The 15,744-nt window shown below is 38.2% G+C and overlaps 1 protein-coding gene across 3 annotated transcripts in view; it reads left to right on the top strand.

Moving 5' to 3' along the window:
- LOC139698117 (protein kinase C-binding protein NELL1-like) overlaps positions 1-10,295 on the top strand; it is a 197,812-nt gene extending 187,517 nt beyond the window's left edge. The window contains exons 13-16 of one of the 3 annotated variants that reach the window (XM_071597040.1): positions 245-543; positions 4,480-4,755; positions 5,388-5,437; positions 6,591-10,295. In XM_071597040.1, the coding sequence (XP_071453141.1) occupies positions 245-543; positions 4,480-4,755; positions 5,388-5,437; positions 6,591-7,035 (1,070 nt within the window). In that variant the 3' untranslated portion in view covers positions 7,036-10,295. The remainder of the gene's footprint in view (positions 1-244; positions 544-4,479; positions 4,756-5,387; positions 5,438-6,590) is intronic. The other 2 variants (XM_071597039.1, XM_071597041.1) reach the window with 2 other exon arrangements.
- Positions 10,296-15,744: the final 5,449 nt, after the last annotated feature.

The raw sequence follows: 15,744 nt of genomic DNA on the forward strand, positions 1-15,744 counted from the left end.
GAAAATCTTTTCATATAAATATTCATCCTTTGATGCATACAGATTCACTTGTACTGCACTCCTCATTGCCAACCTTTCTTCTTTAATTTTCCTATCAGTTCTTTTTAATTCTCATGATGATAATTCGGGCAATGATCTAACTTTTTCTCTCCAGATTTGCTCACCTTTATTTCCTCTTGACCTAGACTACATTTGTATCAGTTAAGGATACAAAACATAAATACTAAATATTATTTTTTTGCAGGTTGCATTATGGATGGGATTGAGGTTGAAGATGGTGCTACAGTATCACCAAAGGGTTCACCATGCAAGCGTTGTACATGCCACAAGGGTATTATAACATGTGAGGACCCACAGTGCGAGTGTGGGCCATTGGTCCTCAGTCCATCGGGTGTGGCTATTCCTGAGCCAGTGCCATCCATATCTCTTCGATGCTGCCCTCAGTGTGATGCCTCGGCTGCATGTCGCCATCAAGAGCTGCACCATGTACTTTTCAGAAGTGGAGAAAGATGGATATACCAGTGTCAAACATGCGAGTGCCTGGTAAGAAAGTGTCCCTACTGAAAAGAAATTTGTAAGATCATATTGAGTCTAATACTGGTTAATTTCAATTTATGTACATTTTTAATAACCAAAATGACAAAGTTTCAGTCCATCGCTAGTCATGACAGGTGATTTTATAAGTGTGAGCTGAGTTCATTATATATGAATAATATTAACTTATGTATTTGATGGTCTCATCCTACAGTTACCTCAACAGATGGAAGGCATAAAGGTTTTGTGGTGTTTAAGGTAGTATGAGGCCCAACAAAGATATGGAATTTTTTTAAAAATGGGGAACTAATTGGTGTGGAGGCCAGAGTACCAACTCACCACTCTCAGGGTCTGGCCCCTGCTTCTGATGCTGCAAAGTACTTTGAGTATTCATACATTGGATGGGATGTGAGACTTCTCAGTGTCATTAACAGTATGCCATATCTAATTGGAGGTTTCTCTCAATTCTTCCTCTATTCCCTAGTGTCAAGTGTTTAATAAAATTGATGAATGTATTGATAATAATTTACTTAACTATAACATCTTATCCCCAAGGTTTAGGGAATGTATCTATGGAATTTGGCCATTTTACTTAAATAGACAAGAAAACTTTTTCAGGCTATATTCTTTTCTCCCCCTTATCTATGGACCACAACCTTGATGTGGTGGAAGGGCTTATGCATACTGATGACCCCTAGAGCTGTGCTGGTGGGAACAATGACAATTGCTCCTGGTAGGGTCATCCATGCTAGAGTTGTCTAAGTTGAGACCAGATGAGAGGTAGTCCATGCAGCATCTGTTCCTCACTGAGGCAGCTGCAAAGGAGCCTTACTGAGGCACCTTTGCAACTGCCTCACCCCAGTTGAAATGCAATTGAGCGATGGTATCACGTTTAAATCACTCTTGAGGAAGGCAATGGGAAGCCACCTCAATTAACATTCCCAAGATTGTTATGATGGACACCATAATAAAAAAGAGTCCTGGCAACTATGGAACTCAAACCAATGGACCATGTGCCGTGCCCAGCAGTGGGAAAGGCAAGGCTTCTGTAATCGCCATCTCACAAAATCCTTGCAAAGCAAAAATGACCATAGCAGCACAGAGATATGGAAGATGACTGAGTTAGTTAGAGTAGGGACATGGAATGTTAGGACATTGTTGAGGGCAGGGAAATTGGAAAATATAGAGCAAGAGATGGAGAGAGGAAATATTGATGTTTTGGTCTGTGCAATGTGAGATGGAAGGATAGCAGAGATTACTGGAGTGATAGTTACAGATTAATATACAGTGGAGCGGATGAGAGCCAGTCAGGGGTTGAAATAATGTTGAATAAAAAGGTAGACACTAGCATATTAAACATAGCACAAGTGACTGATAAAATATTACTAGTCAAAGTAAAAGGGAACCAACAAACTTGGCTATTGTTCAGGCATACATGCCACCAAGTAATCATAGGGAGAAAGAAGTTGAGAGGGTATACAATCAGTTATGGGAGATAATTGCTCATGTTCCAGGGGGAACATCCGTGATTGCGTCCTCTACCTGTCCTTAAATAGGAAAATAAATGAGTGGGCTTTTGGATATTTTTACTCACCTTTTTATTATTACTTGAAGAAAAACCAAACTTGCAATTTTATTTTGTAATCCTGGTATGTATTTAACTTATAAGCATTAGAGAAGGTTATGTTCTTGACTCCAAACATGATAGTTTCATTCAATGAGACCTACTCTTGGAATATCAGGGGAAGGTCTCTTTTGGTTTTAGAGCTGAAACTTTGATGTTGGAAATAGATATTTGCTCAATAATTTTTTTAACACCAAGAGGAATAGCCCAAATATTTGTACACCATTTGGTCTGCAAGGTGGAAGTGGTGCTCTCATTTTGTTTAAGATGTACACCTGAAACGACAGCCTATGTTAGCAAACTATTGTGCTACCTAAGGTGCACCCTTCTCTTGCTTGTCATTTTTTGCTTGGTCCTCTGGTAACTTAACCAGCAATGATTGGGAATTTTCAACTAAAAATAATGTCTGGATCCTAATTTCCTACATATTTTCCTATGTCACTTTCAGCAAGCTTCTTGATATTGCTGCACTGCCCATTATTAAGTAATTATGAAGCAGGTATTATTAATTAAGATGATGTAAAGCTACTTACAAAATTATTTTTTTAAAGACTTATGTGAGGCATCTCTGGACCTCCACTGGAAATTAGGGCATAATAACATGGAAATTCAAGATGCATTGTTTCATCATTCCCCTCTCTTCGCCCACCACACCTAGTACTTCCTCATTTGTTTTCCTATCAGTCCATGTCACCGTTTCCATTCTTCTCCTTACCCACATTTCAAAAGCCTCTAATCTCTGCCTATCATTCAAAAAGCCTCCAATCTATGTCTATCCTCCTACTTCAGTGACCATGTTTCCGCACCATTCATAGCTATGCTCCACATCAAAGTTTTGACAAGTCTTTTCTTAACATTCTTACTCAACGTCCCCGTCATCAACTCCCTCCTCCAGGTGAAAGCCTCTTTTATGCCCCTACTATTTTGACCATATTGGTCCAAAACACTTCTGAGACACATAAACTATTCTACCTGCTCAATTTTTTTCCCTCCTATTTTAATGCTTAGCGTAGACTTTTTCTTTCTGGAAAATTGCATAACCTTCGTTTTATTTATATTGATTCTCATTCCATATCTTTCACATTGACTTTCCAATTCACTCAGCAATCCTTGCAACCCCTTGGCTGACTGACAAACTAAAGCTTGGTCATCAGCAAACATAACTGATTTTACGAATTCCATGCCCACTTTCATTCCTACCTCTTCAATCATTTCCTACCCATATACGTTGAACAGAATATATGATAATTGGCAACTCTGCCGTACACCTCTTCCTAACCCTGCCCATTCGCACTGTCCATTCCCCACTTGGCCCTGAGCAGTCAGAGACATGTATAGGTTGCGGATTAGCCTCCTTTCCCAACAATCTATTCCTATTTCCTGCAATATACTCAAGATTTTTTCTCAATTCACTCTATTAAATGCCTTTTCGAAATCTACGAAACTGGTAAATGTCCTGATTGTATTCTATATTCCTCAGCTGAGTGATATTTAAAGTGAAATCCAGATACAATTTATTTTTGTTCTGTTAAGTCAGAATTAATTTTTTACGATTTTTTACAAGCATAAGGTTAATTTAACAAAAAATATTTTGACTCTTGTGAAAAGTTGTGTCAAATTATTTGTCCATTTCTCAAAAAAAAATTAATCATCTTCAGTTGACTGTTGGATTTCTCTAAAAGTGGTGGAAGTGTTTGAAGTTGCCATCTTGTTCTCTACCCCTTCGAATCTTATTAGTCCCAAACTAAAATATCCTTAAAAGGATGGCCTTTCACCTGATAATTAATTTTTGACTAACTTTTCACAGAAATTTATACAAGCACCTAATATATGAAAAATAAGTATCTTATATTAACAATAAATTTATTAATTTTGAACTCATTACCATCCATGTCTGTGAATTTGCTTTTGCTCACAATTGTGTTAGATGTTTGGGGTTCCCAGACCCTCATTTTCTTTCTATGATTGATCAATGGAGAATAAATTTTATTGTAGCTATCTTTGGTATATCTCTACCCAGACGCATACTTTGGGAAATGAATGTCATCATGCAAAGGAATGAATAGTTTTATAAACTGTTACCAAAAATCTAGCTTAACAAATTTGAATTTTTATCAATGCACGTAAAAATTTAAAAATTGGTTCATTAAGTTCATGGAGGCTAGGCTCAGGCAAAAGGTTGAACACTATACTCTCTCCCCAAATCATTATGATGGTTCAAATTCTCCAACATTAGATTATAAAGAGAATTGCATACGGTTTTTTCTCTCACCTGTCTGCCATAATGTGTTCTATGCTCCCATGCTCTCTTTTCTGACCAGTTTGGGGAGGTAGACTGCTGGCCTCTTGAGTGCCCACCGCTCACTTGCCCTGTGCCCATCCTCTCACCGGGTGACTGCTGTCCCCGATGTGAGGATGACCCCTGTGGCCCGGATGTGGAGGGAGCAGTGGCGGCATCATCATCAGAGCACAATATCTCTCCAGGGATGAACTTGTCCCTGCCATTGGGGCGTCCTTGCACGTATGCTGGACGGCTCTATGCCAGTGGACATGACTGGAAAGATCCCTATGATAAGTGTACCACGTGCAGATGCAGAGTAAGTCATCTGAGGATTGGAGCAAAAGTGGGTGGGTGTGAGAGCATGTGAGGGGAGGGGGGGAGCTGGAAGGGGAGGCAGGATGTGGAGGAGGAGGAAGGAGGCATAAGAGATGACTTGTGTCTCTTTCATGGATTTGTTTGTTTTTTTTCAAATGTATCTTGTCTCCTGGCTCCCTTGGCCATTACCCATTGGTTGCTAGTGATGGAACCCTTCGAATGACCCATGATTGTCTGACCATTAACGGTGTGACTCTGTTTTAGTGCTTGATCCATGCTAGAAATTTTTAATTGTTTGCATTCAAGTTTGGTTGTTACAGTGTGGTTTTTAAGTTCAAAGAATTAAACATTTAATTTTACTATCATGTTGACTGTTATTATTTGATTGGAGCATAGATGCTTGTTTGGTAGTTTATTTACATTCAAAATTAAACTTAGTGCCGTTTTTTAACAATTTGGCTGAAACAGGCCGATTTTGTGGTAATGTGCCCTCTGCTCTTACTGTTATCGAGCCTATAGAACATTCAACTATCAATAGTATGCTCATGAGAGATAATTTTGTCCCATTTACATCTGTTGGAACCGAGTGGCTACTTGCGACTAACAACTTGGTAACACTGACTTCCCTTTCAGGTGCCGTACTGCGACCAACTGGTGAGCAATCTCGCGTGTTGTGTGCATCGGTAATCACGTGATCACTCTCTAGCCAAATCACATCACACCCTGCGTACGGATGTAGCTCACTTGCATGCTCTGTTGCACTTGGTGTGTGTGTGTGTTGCAGTGTTTCCCATTTTATTGTTTTTCTTTCTTTGGTTGGGGACTATTGGGCTTGCCATCTCTGCCGATGCTATTGTATGGGTTGGTATCAGTGAGATCTGTGTTCTTTTGAGCTGGATTCTTTATTTGCATCCGCCACTCAAGGATGAATGAACATTTAGTGTATGTTGTTATGAATGCATGGTGACGTCTGTTCACTGGTAGAGATCATGGAATGAAAGATTGTTAGTGAGAATGTGTGGGGACTTGGTGGTCCCTTGTAGACGTTCGGTGCCTTGTGTGGGCCAATGTTTGAGAGGAATGGTAATTTACAGTTTCAAAAATCTGCAATTACATTATTCTTTCTCTTCTTTGGCACCTGCTTCTGGGGCAGTTGTATGTTTGTCTGCCTCCCTTCCATCACTCCCGCACCTCCTCTCCTGACTTACTGCACACACCACCCCCTCTGGAGCGTGAGCACTGTGTCATCATTGAGAGGAGCCCGTTGACAAAAATAAAATATCCAAGGGAGAGTGTTATTTTAGAAGATGGAGCAACATCTTATTCAAAACTGAATTTCCAATCAATTTACAGCTTTTCTTAAACATGTTTACAATCTGCAAGAAATTACATAATGCTCCTCTCTCTCATGCATAATGTGTACGCATTGGCCTTTTTCTTGATTTTCTGATGAAGCCAGTACTTTGATATCAGTCTTCTTAGTAGTAAATCTTTTGATAGATTAGGCATCTGCTGGTGACTTACAATTCTCATATTGATTTCATCCTTACCCCCAAATTATTCCTTCGTTGATTAGTAATTGCACTTGAGAATACTGTTTTTTTTAGAAGTTCAATTTCATTTTCTGGGATGCAAATTAAAATTAATTTAAAACTTGATTATGAATGACATTTCATAGAGATAGATTTTATTTTTTTCATTTTTGAAATACATTCTTTTTTTAAACTTCACATAATTTCAAAACTTTTGCTACATTCCAGAAATATTTGCAAATACTAGAAAAGTTAGGTTACACCTTAGGGTTGCACAATTCAGGGTTATCTCTTGTCTTTGCAGAACGGGCATCTTTGCTGCAGTTTTGATTTCCAGTGTTCTATTGTTCTTACTGAACATAATAACAGTGAGAATGGAGCTGCCATTGACCATATTTCCAATGGAAGTGAAGGAAGACCACATGAATCTTCCAAATCGAGTGGACCTGTCCTCAAACCTGAAGCCAGTGGCAAAGGAAATATACATGATGGTGGTGCTGCACCGAAAACATCGCTTTCAGAGGATATCAGGGAGGATGTCAAGGGAGTCAGAGAAGGAGGAGCAGGAGGCAAGCATTCTCGGACCGGAAACAGAGTGCACGATGGCCTCGAAAGGAATGATGCCAGTCGAGGTGAGGGAGGAAGCACAGTTAGCAGCCGTGAGTGGCCTAAGTCAAAAGGAGGCCAAGCACACTCCCCTCGACCCCTGTACACGGAGGTGGGGGATGATGAAAAAGCAGTCAGAATGATGATGGAGAAGGAAGAGAAGAAAGGTGGACAGTGATGATGGCATAGTTGAAGTAAAAATCAAGATGACTACGCTCTGTGTCTCATAAAGGGCTCTGGTGGATTCTGCCTACTTGAGGGCATCTTGGGGCAGTCCAATTTACACCTGCGAATTGACCAGAAATGGGCCGCGTTCGATGCTGCCAGACCATTCACTTGGATAGCCCACGCTGCTTCTGTAAATGCCTTTTGTCACAGCTGCTGTCTGGCTTGTGTTTGTATGCCTTAAATCTGACAGGAGTTGTGTAAATGGTGGTTTCCCTAATGCAGTGGTGCTCCACCCACTAGAAAAAGTGGTACTTTTAATTTGACCTGCAAAATGCATTTCTTCAAGAATCTTCTGAATTATAATAGCGATCCCTTTATCATTCCACTACCTAGCGTTTGATTCATGACTCCCATTTACCTCTAACGTGCAAGTGCAGATGGTAAAGAAAGAGTGTGGAAATGATTCTTACATTCCAGACATTTAATTTGACGATATGCGAATGGAATAACGCCAACGAAGATTATAGTGTTTGCCAAAGACTTGTTATTCCTCAGCACAAGATGCTGTGATCTTGCCCAAACGAGAGTGATGTTTAGGAAAAGCTGCTACATAAACACAGAGAAGTAAATAATAGTAACTTGATCTAATAACAAAGTGCTTCATTTGTAGCATTACTAAACAAATCCAAAGTGTCTTCCTGAATGCCAGAGATCTCCTGGAAGTTATGGTGTGTGCTGTCACTTGATGTGCTGCAAAAGAATTGCAACAAATCTGCAGGCAGTGCTTCTCCTGTGCACAGGGCTATCATTATTTGTTTTCTCATAGATAGTCTTCAGCATTGGGCTTATTAAAATGAGGAAATATGTGGCAATTTAGCTGAAGGATTGGAAACTTATCACTGTGTGTGCATGTAAAAGCAGGTTTGTACAAACTATATCTGGCTAATTAAATTTATAAAGAAACTTGGGCTGTGCTCTGCTGCAGTATTCAAAGGGTGACAATGAGTTATATCAAGTAGACGATTGTACAAAACTAGTCATTTGAAAATTTAAATGGACAGTACTATTCAAAAGTATTAAGTCACTTTTTTTTTGGCGGGTGAGAATATTAATCATGCTTCAGAAACCTCTTCACCTATCATGATTTCAGTTCTTTCTCAGTTTTACGTAATTGCAGCTTTCAAATCAATTTAACAATCTAGTCAAAAAAAATCCAAATTTATCACTAGACATAGCCATTACATGTAAAGTTAGTGATTAAAAATTTCAAACCCATAGTAAAGATACAGTCATGAGTTTCATTCTTTACTAAGAAACTGGCAATACGGGAGAAAGAGGAACCTAATATGTGATAGCATGTCAAGTGCATTTCAATAAAAATCAAACAATAATATCCAATTTTGATTTTTATCCAGTGGGTAGGTGCTTCTGCTTTTATCAGGCATGATAGAAACAAATATTTTCTTTAAGTTTTAAGACATGATCTCTAAAGTCATTATAAAGTAATAGTATAGAAACATGAACACTATGATTGTACACAACCTGTGCAATTATTCAATAATTATCTGTTTCTTCTATAAAATGAGCCACAAAATATATAAAAAAAACAAATATTTCATGCTGTCCATTGTTGATTTTGTTTGAGGAGTCTATTTTGCAATAGTCATTTCTAATTTTCTAAGAATTTTAAAATGAGCAAATTATTAATTTATGGATAAAATATAAATTTGACAGATGAAAGAAATATCAATAATCGGAATAATACAATTGTTACATAAGGATTTGAAATATGTTTGCACTATATACCTTGAAAAGCAGGCTTCGGTAAGTGGATTTTTTTTACGTGGGATACTTTCTTTAAAAATGAAAGCAACTCTCTATTAAGATTATAATCATTATTTGCACAATCTTGAAGCATATGCTTACTCAAAAGATAAAATTTTAATTTTTGTTTGGACGAATTGTTGTGGTACAATAGGTGCAGTAAATAAATAGATTTTGATTGAACATTGAAATCAGTTGGTTGACATCAGTATTTATTACTCACAATTAGTTCCATGCCACATGAATCAATAAAATAGATTTTAAACACTTGCAAACCTTAATTAAAAAATGGAAAAAAATTTGGTGATATTCAGTGACATGGACAAGAAGTGGAGATGGCCTCTTGCTTGCTTTGTGCATTTGTCTTTCTTTAGCCATGGAAAGCCCTTTTCTCTGATTCTCTTCACCTAGCACAAAAAGTAAGTGAAGTCAAATGGGTGAAAGAATTACTAACATATTGACTCCATCTTTTAGTGGCAAAGACTTTAAACTTCACTTGCAGTTATCATCCTCCATCAAAATGCTGTTAATATGTCTGAGCCATCTAGTTTTAAGGCAGATAACAGCATTTTCACAGATGGAATAATTGAAGTTGCAATTTCAGCCTTCTTTTTAAGTCTGAATGAATAATTCCTCATTCCAAATTTTCTCTGTAGCTTTGTGAAGACAATATTTAAAGCAATTAATAACTCCCAAACCTAACTGACCCCTATATTTTTTTTATTGAAGTTTCTAGTCACAAATATGAACAAATACCTCCATTTGTGTGCTCACACTAAGCAAATAGTCATCAAAGCTTTATGTAAATTATTGTACAATACATGTTAAAGTCATTTGAGGGCACTACTTTCATGAAAAGGAGCAGTTGATTTATACTTGCAACTTGTACAGTTATGCCTGATGTGTCTCAAATGTTGTAAATGGAATGTGTGCCAATTATTAAAATAAATATTAAAGTACAATTGCTATTTAGTTTCCTTTATGTGCCAGAAGAAGTCAGTCTGTACTTCCACACATAAAGCCCTGGTGGATATAAATATCTGCTGTTATATCTGTGGATATCCATGTAAGAATTGGAGAAAAATGTGGATTTTTTTAATACTTACAGCAACTTCCAGTGGTCCAAATGGCCCTTGCTTCCTCTGAACCTGTTTTAAGTATTTATTAGAGTTTATACTCATCTCAAGGCAGCACTTGAAGCACTGTGAATAGAGGTTTGTTGATCTATGAAATTTTGTTTTTGACATACATAAATCCCCATCTACCTGTAGGTTGCTAGGATTAACATTTTCAAATATCATGTCATGGAATTAAATGTGAAATGTCGAGAAGCATTATCTGCATGGCCATGTTACCAGTCTACAAGGGTAATTAGAAAAGTTCTCAGAATGGAATATAAATAAACAAGTTACTTCAGTGAAACTTTTTTATTTTTTGATTTAGCCTCCCTGTACAATAATGAACTTGGTCCAACAATGTTCCAATGCCTTGATTAAATCTTGAAAAGTAGATTCCTTCAGGCCTGCAAAATACCCATTTATTTTGGCTGTTAGTTCTTAATTCGTAGAATATTTCCATCCACCAAAGAAAATTTGGAGCGTGGGGAAGAGATGGCAATCCAATGGTGCCAAAATAGGCAAATAAGGTGGGTATAGCAACAATTCATATCTTAGTTCATGTATTTGTGCCATTGTATCGACACTTGTGTGTGGGCGTGCATTGTCTTGACGAAAGATGACTTTCTTCCTGGCCAAACCTGGCCTTTTTTGGGTATATCTTCTTGTAGTTGGTCCAGGAGGATAGCGTAGTATTGTCTAGTAATTGTTGGACTAGTGAGAAGATAAGCTATCAGCGGAATCCCTTTCACATCCTAGAAAATTGAAGACATTACCTTACTGACCAACGAAATTGCCTTTGCTTTCTTTGGTGGAGGTGAATCAACATGTTTCCATTGTTCGGACTGCTGTTTTGTCTCTGGGGTATAGTAGTGGACCCATGTTTCATCTGTGGCCACAAGCCAGGGCAGAAAATCTTATTAGTTGCTCTTAAAACAAGTCAAAGATTGCTCAGAAATGTCTATTTCGGTGCATTTGTGATCCTTCATCAAGATCCCATTTAGCAGATAATTGTCTCATATCCAATTCCATTGTTAAAATGTGATATTCCTGCTCAGATGACATCCCTACAGCTTGAGCAATGTATTGCACTCTCAGTCAGCAATACCCCATGACCATTTTATGCACTTTTGCAATGATTTCTAGGGTAGAGGTACATTTTGGTCGACCACTACATGCATCATCATCTAAGCTGTCCCGACCAAACTTAAACTTGTTTGTCCACTTGGTAATAGGTGAATATGAAGGAGCTAAGTCCCCCAAAGTGTTCAGAAAGTCAGCATGAATTCCCTTAGCTTTCATACCTTTCTTTATGAAATATTTAATCACAGCTTGAATCTCAATTTTTTCCATCTTCACAAATCACTGCATGGGAAAAATAACAGAGAGGCATCCACACCACAGATATCTATCCAGAGCACTTACATGGTTATTCATAAAGAATTACCTATTACTACGTGGGAAACTTGTCGTGCCTGCACTGACATCTGGTGGTGATTCTGTGGACCTATCCAACTACCCTTGTATATTTGAATTGGAGACCAAGGGGTTGAAAAATAAGTATTCATATTCACCAGGAATTTTTTGACTAAATACACATATGAACATTGCGTGAACTGCTAAGTTAATGTCACTTCATCGTTAGAGGGTAAACTCTCCTCCCTGAAGAGATCGATACCCCTTATGGCTATGGGTACCTATTTAAAATTATTTTTTAGTCATGAATTTCAATAACTACATTTAAAATTTCCAGGGATTTGTTTTACTCAACAAAATTTATAGGCACAAGCTTTGAAAATTTGGAGATGCTGATGTGGTTGGCAATGGTTTACAAAATTCAAGTTAGAAATTTGATGCTTGTTCATTGTAATACTATATTATTGGCTGAATATATGTCTCCAATCACAGCATTAAAATGATAGTTTGGGGCATCAGGTTATAGAGACTACCAGATTTAGGCAGGACAGATGGATTCTTTGAGTGGTACAAGGATACATATAATTTAATTTTCAACAATTCTGCAGAAAGACATGCCTCTCCAGTAGAACTCTATTATTTATAGATGGTAGTCATCTGGTTAAGGTAGGTTTTGGATGGACTACACTGACTAACCATTTCTACATTTTTAAAACTCACCTAGCATGGCACAATACAGCAACAGCCATAACAATAAACCCTTTACAATTTTGCATTATTTCTGTCTCGCTTTATTCAATCCAACATGACTATTCTTTTACTTCCCATACCTCTAATGCTTAACATTCCCTTTATTGGACTTCAACATTCCATCATCAATCAAAATGGCCTGCATCCACATTTCCCGCTTCAATTGGATTTTCCTGAAAACCATCACTCCTTCCCCACTATGCCTAGTACTTCTTTCTTTGTACTCTTTATACCAATTTTACCTTATCCATACTTCTCCATACCCACATTTCAAAAGCCTCCAATCTACGCTCATCTCTTGATTAAATGATGAAGTTTCTGTGCTGCACAAAAACAAACTGCAAATCACAGTTTTCACAAGTCTTTCTTTTTTTAATTCTAAACCAAAATCCCTGGCATCAATTCCCTCTTCCATATGAAATCTTTTTTGCTTTATGCATTTTTTTGTAATGTCCCTGCAATATACTTCGAACATCTAGGCCCAAAACATTGTCTAGATATGTGTAAATAAACTGTTCCACCTTCTCTAGCTAATGATTTCCTACAAGTAGTAGTAGTTTTTAGGGGAGGCGACCGACAGCTGAGGTCATTTGCGCCATAGGGGATGGACAGGAAAGGATGAAGGGTGGAGAGAAACCCAGCGTCGGCATTAGCCTACTCTTTACAAAAGGCGCCAAGGGGTCCGCAGTTTAACGTCCCATCCGACGACTTAGCTTTCGTTGCCCTTGAAAACTGCATTATCTTTGTTTGGAATACTTATAAAATGATTCTCATCCCTTGCCTATGGCACTGATTTTCTCATGATATCAACAATGATGGTAACCCATTGGTTGCCTGACTAAAGCTTGATCATCTGCAAATGTAACATATTATGAATTCTCCACCTACTTCTATTCCCATTATCAACCCTTCCCAAACCTATTTGACCATTCCCCCACTTAAACATTGAAAATAATGGGTAATAATGAACATCTCTGTCTTCCCCCTCTTCCCAACACTGCTATTTTGACTCTCCATTCACCAAACTCACCTTTATAGTCAGGGATATGCACAGGTGGCAGATAGTCACTTAATTCTCCTGCCTACTCCTACCATTAGCAATTCATTAATTAATGCTATCCCCTTCACTATTTTAAATACCATCACGAAATCTACAAATCAAATAAAATGCGTTGGTTTAATTCAATATTTTTTTATTGCTGGCCTCATTACTGCCACAGCATCATCACCCATTTCTCTTCCCTACCTGAAAGATAACTCCTCTTAACTCATCATTTCCCTCTCCTCCATTCTTTTATTGGCCTTACCTGTAACTATTACCTTAGCTGTCCAAAATAAAACATATATATGCTATTCTATAGTCCTCACAAACAGCTGCTTTTCCCTTTTTTGTGATCAAACCCTGATTCTCCTTATATTCTACAAATATCTGCACCTATTGAGGTGTTTGAATCGGGTGCTAGATATAGCGAAACCATTTCTCACCCATTTTCAGAACCGAAATGTTTTCTCCTAAAAGTAATCCCTTTTTCCTATGATACTTCCTTACCTCAATCCTTTCTTTCTTCCTTCATCCACCATTGCTCCAATCTCCATCACTATCAAGTGTTCACTACCATAAACATTCTCTATCTTCTCCCAAATACAATGTTTACCCCATAAAATGGCTAAATAAGTACACCTGAAAAATGACCAAGTATTTCAATGCAACAATTTCAGAGTGTAAAAATCATTCGCCTTGACTGGGATTCGAACCCAGATCCCTCAATATCCGGTCGAGTGCTTTAGCCACTTAAGCTACCGAGGCGTCCTCTTAAACTCTGAAATTTAGAGGACGCCTCTGTAGCTTAAGTGGCTAAAGCACTCGACCGGATATTGAGGGATCTGGGTTCGAATCCCAGTCAAGGCGAATGATTTTTACACTCTGAAATTGTTGCATTGAAATGCACATTAGCGGATGACTCCGTTAAAAGTTACTGTTGCGGCATCTCCCACAGTTTCTTTGGAATGACCAAGTATGTTGGTTCAGTCCTTACCTCTACTTCTAATATTCTATTACACATCTACTCTTGTGTTTACAACAATTCTTCCTTTTTGTTAAAAACTACTTTCATCTCTTGGTGCCTCTCTTCCCCACTGCTGTATACTGTTGCAACAACTGCTCCAGTAATCCTCGCTATCTGTATCACCTCACGCAGCCCCAACATCTACACTCCATCTCTCGTTCTCGTACTAGCATTCCAAGTCCCTATTCTAACAGGTTAAGTCATCTCAGGATCTTTTTCTGCTTATCCTTTTCATTTTAAAGTTTAATGATTTTGTGTTATGACAATGTCAGAAGCCTTAACTCTCCTGCTTCCCTTGTGGGCCAAGTTATGCAGTTCCCAGCAATAGTTTTCAAAATTGCATCCATCATTTTACTTTAGGATGGACAATTATAATTAAGAATAATAATATTTATTGGCTTCTAAGGTTGTAGCAGTAGTTTTTTTTGGGGAGGTGACCAAGAGCTGAGGTCATTTTCACCATAAAGGATTGACAGGATGAAGGTTGGAAAGGACATGGTGGAGAATGCGCATTTATAAAAAACTTGAGGAAGGGTATCGAAAAACCCAACATCAGCATTAGCCCACTCTTAACGAAAGGTGCCAAGGGTCTACAGCTTAACGCCCCATCTGACAGACATAATACTAACTCAAAGTGCCCTCCTCAAAGCACCGGCATATAGCGGATAGGAATCAGCATACCACTGAAAAATATCTGCTGCCTGTGGGATTCAAACCCAGTCCTTCTGGGGATGAAGCCAGTATGTTAGCCACCACACCATCCCAATCCCCAGCTTCTAAGACCAAAGCTTTTTTTCAAAGTATTTTAGGTCAGAGATGTTTTTTCAAGGAGAAAGGATCTCAGTCTTTTTGTAATGATGTTGGTTTTAGAAGAGCATTTCGAAATAGGAGTTTATTATAAATTTTTGATGTTGCATGAAATAGATCTTGTTGACAGGTCATCAGTCTGTAATCGTCTCTACATACATTACTTCATGATAGGCATCATAGTCATATTGTTGTCCATTAGTCACAAATTGGGTGCTGTTTAATCAGGCAAAAATTCTCCAGTGCAATATATATAAAGGCATGGAAATGGTAGAATTTCCAAAGATTTAAATAATGGTCCACCTTGAAACCAATATGGCACTCCGAATATTGCCTCAGGGTCAGAGGAGAAGAGTTGAGAAATATTGTACAAATACCAAAGTTCCATCATGGCTGAAGATCTCTCTACAACAGTTCATGTATTTAAAGCAAATATTTTATAGACAATTTTTCAGGATAATTTAACCAACACTCAGAGGCCTTCCACACAGGTGGGTCTCGCCCACCTCATTAAGTTAGTTTTTACTAAGGCAGTGGGAAGATGCGGGTTAACAGCAATTCGAAGGGGGAAATGTAGAGGCAAGGGGAGAATGGACAAGGCCAGTTTCCTCTACTCTACCCAGTAGGCCAGCTTGTTTACATTTTCTGACAGAGCAGAATTGTTAACTTGGACAAGCCTAAACCAAAATCAGTTACCATGCATGAC

This window comes from Hetaerina americana, unplaced genomic scaffold, assembly GCF_022747635.1.
Source record: "Hetaerina americana unplaced genomic scaffold, ioHetAmer1.1.p SCAF_8, whole genome shotgun sequence".
In the NCBI taxonomy this organism is placed as follows: Eukaryota; Metazoa; Arthropoda; class Insecta; order Odonata; family Calopterygidae; genus Hetaerina; species Hetaerina americana.